The sequence below is a fragment of the Salvelinus sp. IW2-2015 genome, linkage group LG35 (assembly GCF_002910315.2).
Source record: "Salvelinus sp. IW2-2015 linkage group LG35, ASM291031v2, whole genome shotgun sequence".
NCBI lineage: Eukaryota > Metazoa > Chordata > Actinopteri > Salmoniformes > Salmonidae > Salvelinus > Salvelinus sp. IW2-2015.
Genome location: NC_036874.1, coordinates 4,517,034 through 4,534,071, shown reverse-complemented (window position 1 = coordinate 4,534,071; position 17,038 = coordinate 4,517,034). Strand labels below are relative to the sequence as shown.

General features: G+C 44.3%; 2 protein-coding genes across 3 annotated transcripts in view; both read right to left on the bottom strand.

Annotated features, from left to right (window-relative positions):
- Positions 1–8,395: 8,395 nt before the first annotated feature.
- On the bottom strand, positions 8,396–14,434 carry LOC111959105 (guanine nucleotide-binding protein-like 1). 2 transcript variants are annotated; one of them, XM_023980548.3, is made up of 12 exons: positions 14,261–14,434; positions 13,182–13,335; positions 12,704–12,840; positions 12,270–12,421; positions 11,786–11,857; positions 11,298–11,490; positions 11,047–11,151; positions 10,535–10,714; positions 10,163–10,341; positions 9,593–9,794; positions 9,231–9,371; positions 8,396–8,752 (listed from the first exon to the last, which is right to left on the bottom strand). In XM_023980548.3, the coding sequence occupies exons 1-12, from the start codon at positions 14,331–14,333 to the stop codon at positions 8,493–8,495; spliced, it is 1,848 nt and encodes a 615-aa protein (XP_023836316.1). In that variant the 5' UTR covers positions 14,334–14,434; the 3' UTR covers positions 8,396–8,492. The 2 variants fall into 2 exon arrangements, with proteins under 2 accessions (XP_023836316.1, XP_070293511.1); XM_070437410.1 differs by lacking the exon at positions 14,261–14,434 and adding an exon at positions 13,640–13,716.
- Positions 14,435–15,202: 768 nt separating this feature from the next.
- LOC111959106 (zinc finger protein 384) overlaps positions 15,203–17,038 on the bottom strand; it is a 7,181-nt gene continuing 5,345 nt past the window's right edge. The window contains exons 7-10 of the mRNA XM_070437317.1: positions 16,924–16,933; positions 16,694–16,816; positions 16,399–16,557; positions 15,203–16,235 (exon numbers count right to left, since the gene is read on the bottom strand). Coding sequence (XP_070293418.1) covers positions 15,852–16,235; positions 16,399–16,557; positions 16,694–16,816; positions 16,924–16,933 — 676 coding nt within the window. The 3' untranslated portion in view covers positions 15,203–15,851. The remainder of the gene's footprint in view (positions 16,236–16,398; positions 16,558–16,693; positions 16,817–16,923; positions 16,934–17,038) is intronic.

The following is a 17,038-nucleotide window of genomic DNA, read 5'->3' as shown; positions in this document are numbered from 1 at the left end:
GAAAATCTCTCAACCACATACAGTGCCTTCGGAAAGTATTCAGACCCCTTGACTTTTTCCACATTTTGTTACGTTATAGCCTTATTCTGAAATGGATAAAAAATAAAACATCCACAGCAATCTACACACAATACCCCATAATGGCAAAGTGAAAACCGTTTTTTAGACATTTTTGCAAATGTATTAAAAATGAAAAACAGAAATATCTTATTTACATAAATATACAGACCCTTTGCTAAGAGTCTCAAAATTGAGCTCAGGTGCATCCTGTTTCCATTGATCATCCTTGAGATGTTTCTACAACTTGATTGGAGTTCACCTGTGGTAAATTCAATTGATTGGACATGATTTGGAAAGGCACACACCTGTCTATATAAGGTCCCACAGTTAACAGTGCATGTCAGAGCAAAATCCAAGCCATGAGATCGAAGGAATTGTCCGTAGAGCTTTAAGACAGGATTGTGTCGAAGCACAGATCTGGGGAAGGGTACCTCAACAGCATTGAATGTCCCCAAGAACACAGTGGCCTCCATCATTCTGAAATGGAAGAAGTTTGGAATCACCAAGACTTCTCCTTCCAACAGGACAACGACCCTAAGCTCACAGCCAAGACACCGCAGGAGTGGCTTTGGGACAAGTCTCTGAATGTCCTTGAGTGGCCCAGCCAGAGCCCGGAATTAAACCCAATCGAACATCTCTGGAGAGACCTCAAAATAGCTGAGCAGCGACGCTCCCCATCCAACCTGACAGAGCTTGACAGGATCTGCGTAGAAGAATGGGAGAAACTGTCACGTCTGCTCCCGCTCTTCCCCCCTCTGGCGCTTGAGGGCGCCAGGCTGCCCTGCATCACTCACTCCTATCATCTATTACGCACACCTGCCTTCCCTCGTCACATGCATCAGCAATATTGGACTCACCTGGACTCACTCATCATCTGTTTATTACCTCCCCTATATTTGTCAGTTCTCCAGCTCTGTTCCCCGCTGCTGCATTGATTGTTTTTTGTCTTTGTTTTCTTGTATGCTGACTCTGTTCCTGTCTCGTTCCATGTCCGTTCCTTATTAAATGTTTGACTCCCCGTACCTGCTTCGTCTCTCCAGCGTCAACTCATGTGACAAACTCCCCAAATACAGGGGTGCCAAGCTTGTAGTGTCATACCCAAGAAGACTCAAGACTGTAATCGCTGCCGAAAGTGCATCAACAAAGTACTGAGTAAAGGGTCTGAATATTTATGTAAATGTGATATTTAAGGTTTTTATTTTTTAAATAAATTAGCAACATTTTCAAAAAAACGTTTTTTGCTTTGTCATTATGTGTGTAGTGTGTGTAGTTTGAGGGGGAAAAAACGATTTAATCAATTTTAGAATAAGGCTGTAAAGTAACAAAAAAAAGTGAAGGGGTCTGAATACTTTCTGAATGGACTGTAGTCTCTCAAACACAAGAGGTATGTGTGCAAACATGGTTAGACTTAACAATCTAGAAGCACATATTTATGAATGAACAAATAATCAAACTTTGATTATTTGAATCAGCTGTGTAGTGCTAGGGCAAAAACCTAAACATGCGCACTCTTGCCTGCGGGTTCTACTATCCCCATGGTTACTGGAGTCATCCAATCCCCTATCGTCTGTCTCTGCTCCTCTCGTTTCTAAACTATCACTCTCCTTTTTAAAGTTACACACTGACTGTTGCTGGCTAGCTCTATAGTCTCTCGCAGTGAGAGGGAATGTTATGGCGGAGGGATTGGAGGGGTGGAGGGTAGACATGGTGGGTGGGGGAGGTCCGAAGGGGTGCGAAGGAGTGCCATTGCAATGCAGTGAGAGGCGGCACTAAAAATACCTATTGACACACGGGCTCCAACTCGCAAACAGGGGCACAGATAAACACACACGCCGCCTGCGGTCGATGACTGAAGGGGACCCATTCAAGCATGGACACACACTTAGAGACACATACAGTATACAGAACCTCATAGACTGAAAACAAGAGGTATTACACACACAAATAACAGTAGGCTTCATGCAGCCAGACAGACATGACTATGTATGATTAGTTCAGCATCATCTACATCTCAGCCCCTTTAATGACAATGAGTTAGTATTCCTAGAGTGATGCTCCTCACCCAAGCTAAAAGCCCTCTGTCAAACAGTGCCAAAAGTTTTCACACGCAAGCACAGGTCCTTAAGGCAAACAGCTCAGCTGACGTATTGTGAAAGAAATATGTAGGGAAAGTGCTATTTCTGTGTAACTTCATAAAACATGACAGTTGGGACATGTATGGACTAGTTTACCTAATGTTGTCATAATGATACTAGATCAGTCCGCCAACTGTTGATAGTCTGATATATAGTAAAGTAGTCCCAGCAGTGTAGTAAATATTTTCTACTTCATCATGACTTGTTTTTTCCTCACAGAGAAACTGGGGCCGGGTGTGTTTACCTGGTTATGAGACCCTCCAGGACAATAGAGACTGACTGTTACTGAGCAGCCCAGTTTGTGACACGATATGCTTTTCTCTCACAGAGGCTGTAATGTCAATAGTAGAGCACAGTAACAGGCTTCATTGCCATGGCCTCTCCTTCATGAAAGAACTGGACATACTCCCAGTACGACCACCATTTTGCTTCCCCTTACTTTGTGTTTTCAGATTAGTTAAAGCGAAGGAGAGAAGATGAGTAGAGGACGCCCATGAGATTCAGCATTTCATTATAGCACAGTCTAGTCTAAATTGGCTTTCTTTCTTCGTCTCCTCCCCTTCATCTCAAGTCCTCTTAGTTATTTTCTGGGAGTGCTCTGTCCATTAGCAAACTACATCCAGAGACCATAACAATTGTTTTGCACCAGCCTGGTTGGTATGATCGATTGCTATTTTTACTCACAGATCGAGCTTTTGCAGAATGTTTCAGGGGAAAAACAAACACAAGACAGGAATAACATAATTAAGATGACAATGAGGATAAATAATATCATGATGCACAGCGAGAGACCTACATGAGCACCAGGTCAACCAGAACAGCAGTGACGATGGGCCCAACCCAGTAGACCCAGTGGTAAGGTGGCTTCCTAGTCTTCTCTCATCTCCCCGGGTGCTCGTTTGGGCCTAGTGTATTGCTTTAGTGAAACAAGCCTGAGACAGGGAGATCAGGACACCCAATCTGCCGGGTGAGGCTGCCCTGACCCCCACAGCAACGCACCACTCGGAAGCAGGCTGGAGACAACTGCCTGGTAGTAAATCATATACTGTCTGTCTGTCTGTCTGTCTGTCTGTCTGTCTGTCTGTCTGTCTGTCTGTCTGTCTGTCTGTCTGTCTGTCTGTCTGTCTGTCTGTCTGTCTGTCTGTTGTCTGTCTGTCTGTCTGCTGTCTGTCGTCTGTCTGTTCCGTCCGTCCGTCCGTCCGTCCGTCCGTCCGTCCGTCTGCTTTGTGTCTGTCTTTGTGTGTGTGTGTATGTGTGTGTGTGCGTGTGTGTGTGCGTGTGTGTGTGAGAGAGAGAGAGAGTGTCTGTGAGTAAATACAGCATTACAGTCTGTGAACAAGTAGAGAGTGAGTGGTTGAGTGTGCGCCTCTGTGTGTACAATTGTATGTGTATGTGTGTATGTGTGTGAGAGGGAGAGAGCGCGAGATACTCAATAGTGCATGACACACCTATGTAAAGGTGATAAAAACCAGTCATGTGTGTGATATCATGTAGCACATACTGCACATACATACCATTAACAACCACCAATGAGAACCCTGTGCACAATAGGCCAGCAGAACCTGACCAGTAACAACTCCAGACCAGTAACAACTCCAGACCAGTAACAACTCCAGACCAGTAACAACTCCAGACCAGTAACAACTCCAGACCAGTAACAACTCCTGACCAGTAACAACTCCAGACCAGTAACAACTCCAGACCAGTAACAACTCCAGACCAGTAACAACTCCAGACCAGTAACAACTCCAGACATCAATGGTGCTGCAAGGCTTGAAAGCCCTCTAGTGACCATACAGGTGTACATGCCAGCTGGGTATTTTGGTCCCACAGTTGGTGTTGTGGAAATCTTGTTCACAAGACACTTCCTCCCTATGCTAGCCTGGGGAACAAGTAAGTGCTGTAGTAATGAGGTTAACTTTGGATGTTGAGTTTGGGCTTATGGGGTCCTCTCTATTCTGTTTCCCCAGTAAGTAGCCATAATAAGGGCCCATTATAACACCTGTACTCTCAGCTTCCCACGTGTGTGTGTCCACTCAGGGGACAGTGTCTACCAGGCTTAACGCCATTTCTGTGGTTTGTTAATTTTCCGCCTCTCATACGAAACCTATTCATTACCATCTGGTCTCACACACATTAGGCATTAGGCTAGTTGAGGGGGCACATGGAGAGGGAGTTTGTGCCAGGGTAGGAAGTGTGCATGTGTGTGTCGATGTCTGTAATTGTCAGTGTGTGTGTGTCAGGATAGTAAGGGAAAGGGGGTTAAGGCACTGATTACATCATGAGAAAAGAGTTCCACAGTGAGCCTCCCTGAAAAGCTGAACTCTAACTCAAACCACATGGGCATTACTGGCGCGACCAACACATACTGCTGGCAGTAAATTCTTTTGACACACCAGAATTTAATTAACAGTTTTTATATTTATGGTGTCATGCACTAGTAAATCTCAAGGCTGCTTTCTATGTGACGGTATAATTGCTACCATACAGGTTGTAGTTCCCTGGAAATCAGGCAGTGAATAGTTTGGGGTGTCGATCAGATGGACAGAAACCATTCCAGATCATCTGTGGTATTAACCCACTGGATGAAATAGATAACCATTTGCCATTTGGGATGCAGTCACTGCCAAGAGAGACGGTATGGGCGTCTATGATGAGAGTGTGGAGGATGATTCAGAAGATGACTGTCTGCTTCAACATGAGAGCCTACATAGGGTCCCCCAGCTGGTAGCCGAATTTGGCCCGTGGGTTTTCTCAGAATTATTATTATTTTTTATCGTTGAACATAAAGGATTGTAAAAACACCAGGAAATCAGCTCCAAGTGATCTACATTTTTGTAAGTCTGTTCCCCAGTAGTCCCTTGCATAATAGAGAGATACACGTGTGATCGTATACAACTGTAAGCAAGGTTTGAAATTATGTTTTAGTGAAATATGTGTTTGGGCTTCTTAGGATCAATTTGTCGTCTACAAATGATTTGTAATTATTTGAAAATCACCCTGCAGCTGAATCAAGTTGGTAATCCTTGCAATAACACGTAACGTTGAGTAATGACAATTTATAATCTATTTCCTCTGAGCTTAATATAAATATACATCGTAAAGATGATCTGACCATTGACAATTAGAGAGTGCATGAGTCAGGATGTGTTACCACACATTCTATACCGAATCCCGACGGTGTAATATCATGGTACAATAATACACTACAAAAGTATGTGGATACTTGTTTGTTGAACATCTTATTCCAATATAATGGGTATTAATATGGAGTTAGTCTCCCCTTTGCTGCTATAAAAGCCTCCACTCTTCTGGGAAGGCTTTCCACTAGATGTGGGAACATTGCTTCGGGGACTTGCTTCCATTCAGCCACAAGAGCATTAGTGAGGTCAGGCACTGATGTTGGGCGATTAGGCCTGGCTCGCAGTCGGCGTTCCAATTCATCCAAAAAGTGTTCAATGGAGTTGAGGTCAGGGCTCTGTGCAGGCCAGTCAAGTTCTTCCACACCAATCTCGACAAACCATTTCTGTATGGACCTCGCTTTGTGCACAGGGGCATTGTCATGCTCAAACAGGAAAGGGCCTTCCCCAAACTGTTGCCACAAAGTTGGAAGCACAGAATCGCCTACCATGTCATTGTAATCTGTATCGTTAAGATTTCCCATTAAAATCAGCCCCAGACCATTATTCCTCTTCCACCAAACTTTAGTTGGCACTATGCATTGGGGCAGGTAGCATTCTCCTGGCATCTGCCAAACCCAGATTTGTTCGTCAAACTGCCAGATGGTGAACCGGGATTAATCACTCCAGAGAACACGTTTCCACTGCTCCAGAGTCCAACGGGAGCAAGCTTTACACCACTCCAGCCAACGCTTGGCATTGCGCATGGTAATCTTAGGCTTGTGTGCGGCTGCTCGCCATGGAACCCTATTTCATGAAGCTTCCGACAAACAGTTATTGTGCTAATGTTGCTCCCAGTAGCAGTTTGGAACTCGGGAGTGAGTGTTGCCACCGAGGACAGACAAGTTTTACCCACTACACACTTCAGCACTCTGCGGTCCCGTTCTGTGAGCTTGTGTGGCCTACCACTTCGCTGCTGAGCCGTTGTTGCTCCTAGATGTTTCCACTTCATAATAACAGCACTTACAGTTGACCGGGGCAGCTCTAGCAGGGCAGACATTTGACGAACTGACTTGTTGAAAAGGTAGTATCCTAGTGTACTTATTTTGTTTGCCAGTATCTTAAATGGGCAATCTGAGATTCAAACAACAAAGCATCCCACCACTTTTTTGATGAACAGTTGAGGGATGGGGTAAAACAGCTGAAATGATCTCATTAGGCATTTATACATTATATTCATCAAGAATCAATGACTATTAATAATTGATTTAAAAGTCCAAATATGTATATACCAATCCCAGATTGCTAAAGTAAATCCTATGTGAAGAGCCTGTCATAAAGACAGACAGACCTTGTTCCATGGATTATCTTTATTGCAGAGAGCAGTCCAGTTCATTGTCATTTGAGCATACCAGGAATGAAATAAAGAATGCAGCAAATACACAATCCAAACACTCACAAGTCTGTTTTAATCATTCAAACAAAGAGCATTAACACATCTATCTCCATATCGGAAACCAGAGTGGTGTGTATTAGGGACAGGAGTTTTTCCTGGTCACGTGGGTAGGAATAACTGCTGGGTCCCTACTTGTTGCTTAGACACACTACGGCCCAGAGTTTTTCCTGATGTCACACAGATAGGAAAAACGAATGGCCCTAGTGTGTATATTTCTAAGTGTGCCATTGGTATAGACCAGAACAGTGCATGTTGTTACACGGTAACACAGCACTGTGCTGTAGTGTTCCCTCAGTGACATGTAATACAGTAGAACAGGAACAATGAGGTATAACAGTAGGCAACAGCACACTATAATCCAGCCCTGATAGATTGTAACATTAGAACAGAGCCATAGAGAGATAGAGATGGAAGTTTGACCAACATTAATGTCGTTCCATTCTTCCAGTATTTAGACTCTCGTTCTAAATTCTAGCTACTCAGCTGGTTTGCATAGCTGGCATAATTTAGGATCATTAACAGGACCGTTACTGTATTGGTCAATATTGGCTGCTATGGAACCATGTGATACTATCTCAGAACATCAGAGTGCTTTTTGGTGGCCAAACTCTCTCTCAAGTGAGTCAGTCAGTCAGCGTTGCATGATACAGTGCTGCACGTGAGTGGCTCTGTTTTCTTCTGTAGTAGGTCAAACACTACATATATAGTCCACAACAACAGGTCTTTAAACCCAATCAGATGTTTTCAAGTCTGGTCCTGGGGACCCACAAGGTGTGTAGGCTTTTGTTTCAGTCCAATGTGAGTCTCCTGCACCAGGATTGAAGATCACTGCCCCTAGTAGACACTAAAATATAACACTGAATTGGGTAGAACCATATAAAATGGGTTCAACAATGATTATTACCACTGAAAGCAGCATGGAATGGATCACCACCCTACCGAGGTACTATCATACCGTCGTATACAGTGAAATCAACCAGGATTAGACAGTGATGTCATATATCTGCACTGGCAGCCAAATAGTAGTCCCATGTGGATGACATCATTATCACTGTCTAATCCCCATTTAGACTGTGTGACCGTCAACATGAGGTGGAATCCATAACCCTGTCACAGTTCAAGCCATTCCATTTCTAGGGTCTAATGACCTTATCTGACCTTTGGCATCTCAACTGTGAGGCCACTTATCAATAAAACAGATTGAAAACCAATCAATGATTAATACACCACAATGCCCCTACCAGCTTTAAGGGAAATAATAATAGTAAAATCCTCCATGCAGGAAAATGATAAAAACCAAACCAAATGTAATCCTACAAGTTTAGACAGGCAGCCCAATTCTGATCTTTCCTTCACCAATTGGCCTTTTGACCAATCAGCTGTGATAAAGATAGGATGTGATTAGTCAAAAGAACAATTCGTAGAAAAAATATCAGAATTGGGCTGCTTGTCTAAATGCAGTCTAAGTACAGCTGCATGGGTGTACAAGCAGAGCAGAGGCACAGCATGGAGAAAGAAAATGTTTTTACAATATCAGAGTGCTTTTAGTAACCTCTGGGAGAGGGAGGGGTTGGGGAGAGAGAGAGTAGAGGAAAGAAGAGTTGAGTCAGAATGTTAAAGGAATGCAAGTCAAGGAAAGGAAAATGGAATGAAGGTGCAGTGAGTGTAGAGGGAGAGATCAAGCACTTTGTTTTTTAAATTCATTATTTCTTCCCTTGTCCCTCACTCGCACTCGTTTTCCCGGAGGACATCGAACATGTTGACTGTGAGGCTGGTTGGCCCCTTCCTCTCCTTCACTGCCGGGTGTCCAAACCCTTCATCTTCATCATCCTCATCATCATCAGCGTCCCTATCCCTCTCCTCCTCTGGCTCAGAGCTGGACTCTCCCTCCTCCTCCTCATCCCTCTCTCCTGCTCCCTCCTCTTCCCTCCGTCCCTGTAGAGCGATGATCTCTGCCAGGTCTGGGTGGGACTCCCACTGCTCTGTACAGCACAAATCCATTAGTTGAATAATTAATCAATCAATCAATCAAATAAACACTTTTCTTCGTGTTTTTTTGTACAAAGCCCCAGTCATCAGTTTAAAGGACGGAAGCCAGATCAACATAAACATCAGCTGTGCGCAGTAGATCCCCTTCCCCTGCGTGTCTGTCTGCCCTTTTAAATATGAGTCTCTGGTTGTCTGTACAGTAATGATATAGTGCTATGCCTCACTGTTTGTCATGACCGGTCTATGACCTCTTTGATCATTGTATGACCTGTGCACTGACCTCTCTGATCGTTCTATGACCTGTGCACTGACCTCTCTGATCGTTGTATGACCTGTGCACTGACCTCTCTGATAGTTGTATGATGTGCATGACCTCGTCTGGATCATTGTATGACCTGTGCACTGACCTCTCTGATCGTTGTATGACCTGTGCACTGACCTCTCTGATAGTTGTATGACCTGTGCACTGACCTCTCTGATCGTTGTATGCAGGTGGTCTGAGGCACAGACACAGCCTGCCGTCAACGGCCAGCCGCAGCAGACTGTTAGCCGCCCGATACACGTCGTTACGAGCTGCCTTCGCTGTCTTATAACCCCTCCTCTCTGCCCAGGCTGTGAGACAGACAGGGAGAAAGAGAGAGAAGAGGGAAGAGAGAGAACAAGAAAGAGACGTAGGGAGAGAAAACAAAAATCGATAAATTGTTATAGTATTATAATTTCAACTATTCCTGAGAATTTCCCAAATGTCTCCCTGACATCCAGACAAGAGGGCGTGTTTCAACAGTTTAGAACCAGACCAGAGGTTCTAGAGCCAGACTGGAGGTGGTCCTTACCCTCACACACGTCCCAGGCTGTCCAGCTGTGCTCGGGCCCCTGCTCCCTCTCCTTCTCCCCCCCCTTGGGTGCATGCTGTGGGCCCTCCACGCTGGGGTGCCGGAGCTTGAGCACCGACAGGAAGGGGGTCCGCTCACACAGATAACCCACAGAACTGTAGGGCTCCTGCAGCTGAGACACTGGGTAGATACCAGCTAGGATCTAGGGAGAAAGGGGCAGAGAAGAGGAGGGTGAGATGGAGGAAGAGGCGTAGATACAGAAAAGTGTTTAGAAAGAGTAAAGCATGATAAAAAAGATAGAGGGGGAAGAAAAAAAGTTGAGAAAAAGTTTGAAAAGGGTTGACGGGTAATGATTGCTTTTATACACAAAGGCTCTCCGCAGTAGTTGAGACTTAGGATTGGTACAGCCTTCAAATGGCCAGAGGGAATATAATTTATTATTCTATTCTCCAAGACATTTCCTTCACAGGCTGTCACCAAAAAGTGATTCGACCTGGGATTCTAAGGGAATGGGAGGACATAGTACACATACAAACATACACACCCTACCTACTCCCTCCTCTCAGTTACCTGTAGTTGTTTGTTGACTAGTGAAGGGAAGACCAGTCCAGGGCAGTCACACAGTTTGACAGTGGGTGTGAGGTAGTAGGTCTGGAAGTATTTGGTGTGGCCGGGGGTTCGAGACACACTCACCACCTTCCTACCTACCAGACTGTTCAATACTGATGACTTCCCCACGTTAGGGAAGCCTAGGGAGGGAGGGAGAGAGACACGTATATTCATATTCCCTTTGTAGTAGACATTTCTGAATGCCAGAGGGAGTTGGTGAAGAAACAAAGCTTTGAGGTACACAAGCATAACTTAATTTATCAAGTTACTAATCAGTGACAACAAATTAGTGATTGGGAGGTAGGAAAGCAAGCTTCCAACATGGCCGCTCACCTATACAGCCCAGCGTGAGTACGCCATCTTTATACAGCTCCTGGGAGGGGCTGCTCATCTCCATGGCAACATCACTCTGGTGCTCCACTAGCACAGAGTCCGCCCCCTCTGACTGCTCTCCCTCTGGTCCCATAGCAACCGCATCTCTCTGGATCTTCTTCTCCCAGCTGGACAGGTCCACTACAAGGGGGTGGGGGGTAACAATGGTGAACACTCCCTACAGCCAATCATTCTGCACACTTCTGGAAAAAAGAGGATAATCGGGAAGCAACCTCACTTGTCTTCAGCCTATTTTAAGACTACTTCCATTCAGTGTTGGTTCTTCTATGATATACCCTTACAACCCTGCACCCACAGATCTTTGTACGAAGACATCAATCCTTCATTCAACAGTAATTAGCTATGCTATGGAAAGTACCTGGCCAAAGCATTAAGTCATTACAGACTTGCATGGTTAGCAATACATGTGTGAAATAGGTACTAAGCCACCCAGGTGGGTGTGTCCCTTTCACCTTTTCCTGCTGTGATTTCCTGACACGCCTTCAGGATGTGGGTGGGGCCTCCAGCATGTCCCCACCCACATGTACCCTTTTTTCTCATCCTCTTCTTCTGAAGCACTAGAGACACAGAGACAGATACAGACAGTGAAAAGGTTCATCTGGTGATCCAGTACACAGTTCAACATCACCAATCAGCTCTCATTATTGTCCCTCGTCTTGTGTGGCACTTTCGCTCCAGCACAACCACCCTCACTCCCACCCACCTGTGCTGTATGGCTGGCCGGGGTGTGATGTGAAGCAGACACAGTGGAGGTGGGGGAACTGTGTATGGAGGTAGTGTGTCCAGGCCAGCACCAGGGGAGGGGGACACAGGTCAGCTTTGTTCAGCACCATCACCACCTGCTTCTGCAGCTCCCCAGTGATGTAGTGGTACAGCGCTGGGGGAAACTGCAGCACCTGCATGGGCGAGACACACCAGGAACTCTCAGAACACATTCATTAAGACATGCATGCTCTGTCTGACAAACGACGTATAGACTGGTACTGACCATGAATAACTTACCCTGTCTGTGGCTCCACCTGGTGGATACTCTATGTATTCAATTCACCATATGGTTCAACGCATAATGACACCATAATAGTGACTATTAATTACATTATCATGGTGACAGTAGTAAGTTAATATTGATACTATGGTACATGACTAGTAGCAGATAATGACAGTAGGAGGAGTTTAAAAGAAATGACCCACCGGGTGCCTGATGTCCACGATGAGCAGGATCACATCGGACATCTCCAACACTCTCCACAACTGTCTCCACGTCTGAGAGAAAGAGAGGGGGAGAGATGAAGAGGGTGAGAGATGAAGAGGGTGAGAGATGAAGAGGGTGAGAGATGAAGAGGGGGAGAGATGAAGAGGGGGAGAGATGAAGAGGGGGAGAGATGAAGAGGGGGAGAGATGAAGAGGGGGAGTACAAAGTCTAAAGTTATATGAAGAATATATAGGTCTTACCTACCCTAGGTTTTGCTCAGTGTCAGAGAAAGAGGTGGTTTTTAAACGATTCATTCAAGTTTATAGAATATTGTAGAATTAATAGCTCTTTATTTATCCATCAAAATGGACCTTTCTGCTGACACAATACGCCTCCCCCCCGTAACTAGCCGGTCACTAACCTCAAGGCTACCAGCTCCCTGAAGAGCATTTATAAAGGGTTCTGAATATATCGTTTCCTCACCTCCAGGTTGTGCTCAAAGTGGCTGAGGGATCCAGGTGGGTTTCTGGAGTGCAGGTCGTTCAGATATTCCCGGTATGACTTCTCTTCTTTCYTCAGCAGCTCCTCACGATTCATCCCATARTTCCACGGAGGTCGSCGCGGAAACTCAAGACCTGAGATTGGAGGTCAGTGGCAGATACGTCAAACAGTGACACAAAGTGAAAAGACCATGTCAAAACTCCCACTAGAGTGGTTCTTTATTTAACAGCACTGAGAGGCTCAGGGTACAGGTTACGTACCAAATCACACCCTATAGTGTACTTCTTCGACCAAAGCACAATGTTGACTTAGGTCAAAATGAGTGTACTAAATAAGGAATAGGGTGCCATTTGAGACAACCTTTATTTAACAGCATTAAGAGGTTGTTGTGAGGCTCAGGGTCAAGGAGCTCTGACCTTTCTCTGTGGGGTAGATGTCGTTGATGTCAACCTCCAGGTCTTTGTCTAACATCTGGTCCAGAACCTTCTCTCTGGCAAGCTTCTTCCTCCTCTCCACCTCCTCTCTGCTCTCCTTCTCAAAGTGCAGACGGAACCTGAATGGACAAAGAGATGAGAATAGCTGTGTGTAGAAGGGGGAAATTGGGCAGGGTGAGTGTGTGAAGGACACAAAAGCATCTGTGTGCAGAGTCATGAATATCAGGTGTGTGTGACGTGGGTGTTTGTTCTGACAACAGCAGTTTTTGTAATTTACCATTGACCTCTGTCAAAGTTGTTTGCTCATGGTTCCGGATTCCTATAGTAACATGTTCTCATTTAATTATTTAGTCTCTTTCGGCCTCTTACTCATAATATCTACAGACATAGACATTGCTCTAATTAATCTTTTCCATTAACCCTTTTGTTCAAGCCCAGCAATAATGTATTGGTAACTCACCTATTGGGATCGTATCTGCCCTCCCTGATGCCGGGCTGCTGGTTTATCCTCCTGACATCTGTGGTTTCGCTATCTGAGGTGTCCGACTGCCTCTCCCTGTCCATCCCCCGCTCCACACTGGCATTACGGCTGCTGGGCCCTGAGCCTGGCTCACCTGAGGAGGAGAGGTCATCATAATCAGAGAGTTACATTGAACCCTTCCCAAATGGCACCATTTTCCCTATATAGGGCACAACTTTTTGTTGTGCACTATATATAGGGGATAGGGCGCTATTTGGGACACAAACATACAGAGGACAGAATGAAAACTAGCCTCTGTGTCAGCACTTGGTACCAAACAAAGACCACATTCCACAACGTTCTACTTTTGAATCGAGTGCACATACTTTTACATATATGCTATCTACATTGCATAACACATAGCTATCTATACATTTAGTAATCGTCTCAATACTAACCTTATGTAATAAATCGACAGTGGATGTTTTCATAATAAATATATTTTCATTACTAGCTGTAGAGTGTAGGTATGTTATCTCCAACACCTTTTGTTATACCCTCAATTTGGGATAGCTTAGCTTTCCTATTACATAATTTGATACCGAGTCTGCGCAGTAGAGCTTACACAAAGTGAAAACAATACCAGTGTAGTACAGTGATGCTGATTTCGGTGCATCAATACTTTTCCACTTCAGCCCCATCAATGACAATGATTGACGCCAGCAATACAATTGAGCGATAAGGTCACACACATTGCTAGCTCTGTAACGTCACCTCCTTAGCTAGCAAGCAAGGTACTAGCTAGCAAGCAAGCAAGGTAGCTAACGTTTGCTAGAAAGACCCAAATATATAAGATATGCATGTTATGGCAAAAAATAATGACGTCCCTATTCTTTAATTGTAGCTAATTCGTACAAATATATCGGGCAACATGACATAGTGCTGTTGTTCCTGAAAGCACACAGCTAACTAGCCAAGTTACTCAACTCTCCACGTAACGTTACAAGTTAGTAAATTAAAAGCTAGCTAACGTTAGCATTTTCGGCACGCACACTTTCTGTCATTGCAGCTCACGTTACCTCTCTTTCTTTCCCGTTTCACTTGCATCTGTTTCTTCTTCTGTTTAGTGCTGAATGGCTTTTTCCGAGGCATGTTTGAATGAAAAATGACAGTTTCGTAGTGTGAGTTTCTGGTAGCTAAGACAGAAATACAGTAACGTCGTTATTTACTATCATGAAGTTTCTCGACTCCTACACTTTTCACCCACCCGACGCCATCCGGCACTGCAGAATTTTTTTTGAATAAATTGAAAAACCATTGAATGGTAATACATGTTATTATACAGTCTATATTTACTTATTTTTTAAACAATGTAAATGTTATGCTTTTGAATCCTTGTCTGACAAGACATTGCAAGTTAATATTGATAAGAAAAAAAACATTTAAAGAATGGTATAGTAAACCTCCGATTACTCTAATACTCCGATTACGCTAATGTTGTTCACGACACACGTGTTATTTGCGTGACACATCACACTACAGGAGATCAATGAACCAAGCGTTTAGACAGACAGGCAATCAACAGGACAAATTTACGTCTACAGCTGTCATATTCAAATGTGACATTCAAACTAATACCTCTGTGGTTACAATAAATTAAACAGCATCTCACCCTTCAAACATAGGCGATCTTCAAAGTTAATCTTTATCATTACTGCAAGTGCACAATGCGTTACAGGAAAGCAAATTGTTGGATTTCAGTGAGGTTTTTATTGTTTGAAAAGGGAAAACACTATTTTCATAGGGATCAGTCTGTTTGTAAAGGCTCATACACTTTAGTATAACAGTAGTGGAAGTATAGTCAGAATATATTTGGATAACAATGATATTCTTAGGACACAAAAAATAAATATGACAAGGATTACATAGAACAAGTACCAGCTGATCACATTCACTTCCCAGTTCTTACAGGGTCATGTGAGGTAAACATGGCTCTATGATTGGCTTCTGGACTGAGGCTAAATATCAAAGTGTTATATAGTATAGATTATACATTTATTTTTAATACACACACACAGGTATGTATATCAATATATACTTTTGCAGATCCTACTTCCCTTTTTCTTCTCAGTGAAAAGGATTTGTGAGCACATTTTACAAGGTAGATTACAGTAACCATCATGACAATGATGATGTAATCCAAACCTGATAGTATCTGTGGGAAAGTAGAAAAATGTACCTTAACAATTCTGTTAGTTTCAGTTATACACTTCACAGACGTGACCACAATCAAAGTTGTGTTTGTATGGAGTAGAAGGATAAAAAAAAAAGAGAAAACATCTCTTCACTCATTGTTCTCTTTCAGTCATTTTTTGTCTCTCTTCCACACCATTGCAGTGATGGACAGAGAAACACTCCTTTACCAACAGTATACACTAGCCATTCATTATAAAAGAGTACAAAAACACACAAACTCAACATTGGTAAAATGAAATAAAAGTGAGAAACGAGTACAAAAAGTCCATCTCTGTTCAAACATCTCTGAACTTCCTCTTCCATTACCCACCTTTCAGGCACATCTTCCTATATCCCCTCTGTATTGCTTTTATCCAGTCTGTCCATAGGCCTCCTCCAGTTTCTCTCAGTCTCTACCACTCTTCCCTCCCACCCCTATGAGTTTAGGTGCTCCACCTGAATGGTGGAGGTAGCCACGGTGAGACAGAGGTCCTTGTGGGTCGCTAGGTCCGCCACACTGACTGTTTTGAACTGGATGTCCCCTGCAGCGACTGTCTTATACTGGTGCAGGTCAAAGGGGCAGGATGCCGTCTCTGCCTGAGAGTAGCTACCCTGGTTTTGTCCTTGTCCATGATCTCCACCTTGTCCTCCGGCTCGGCCTGCCCCACTATTGGTGCCCTCTCCTCGGCCTTGGCCATGAGAACTTCCCTGGTTCTGGGTATGGCTTTGGTTCTGCTGAGAATGCTGTGCAGCAGTGACCGCCGCTGCAGTGAGTGGGTCTGAGTTGTGTTTCTGCATGTGTTTCACCAGGTACGTCTCCTGAGAATAGAATACAGAGGGTTAGAGCGAGAGTTGACAAGTGTGCACCAACACACACTATGCCAGACATGCACACTGTCTGAAGCCTGTGAAAATGTCTGTTGAAAGTTAAAGGTCTGTGACTACTACATGCTGGGTGCCTTAACAGTGGTGTTTCTCTTACAGAGGTGTATGTGCGGTTGCAGAGGCCACAGGAGTAGAGCTTGGCGTGTTTGACCGTGTGAGTGGACATGTGGACTTCCAGACTGGCCGCGTCCGTGTAACCACGGTTACAATTGGTGCACTTGAAGGGTTTGTCCTTGTTGTGCTGCCGTCTGTGGGACTGGAACAGAACAGGACCGTTCAGGACTCATCTTCAAATGGGTATTTGTAAGAATGTAACTACTAAGGGTCAGTGTTACTGAGCTTTCACCACTGGGAATAAAAACCAAAAACCAAAGAAAATGGATAGTAGTCACCTGTAGGTTGGAGAGTTGTGTGAAGGATTTCTCACAGCCTGGATGAACACACTTATAAGGCCTGTCTCCTGTGTGGATCCTACAGAAGAATGGGAGAAATGTAAATGGGCCCACCATATTCTCCTTTCAGCTACCCTGTGATCCACACCATTACAGATGAGGGAGATGAAACCACTGTAGACTATTGAGATGTCCCCAGAGAGAAAAAAACTATAGAGATGCCCCCCCACAGAGACAAGACTATAGAGATGTCCCCACCCCACACAGAGACAAGACTATAGAGATGTCCCCCCCACACAGAGACAAGACTATTGAGATGTCCCCCCCACACAGAGACAAGACTAT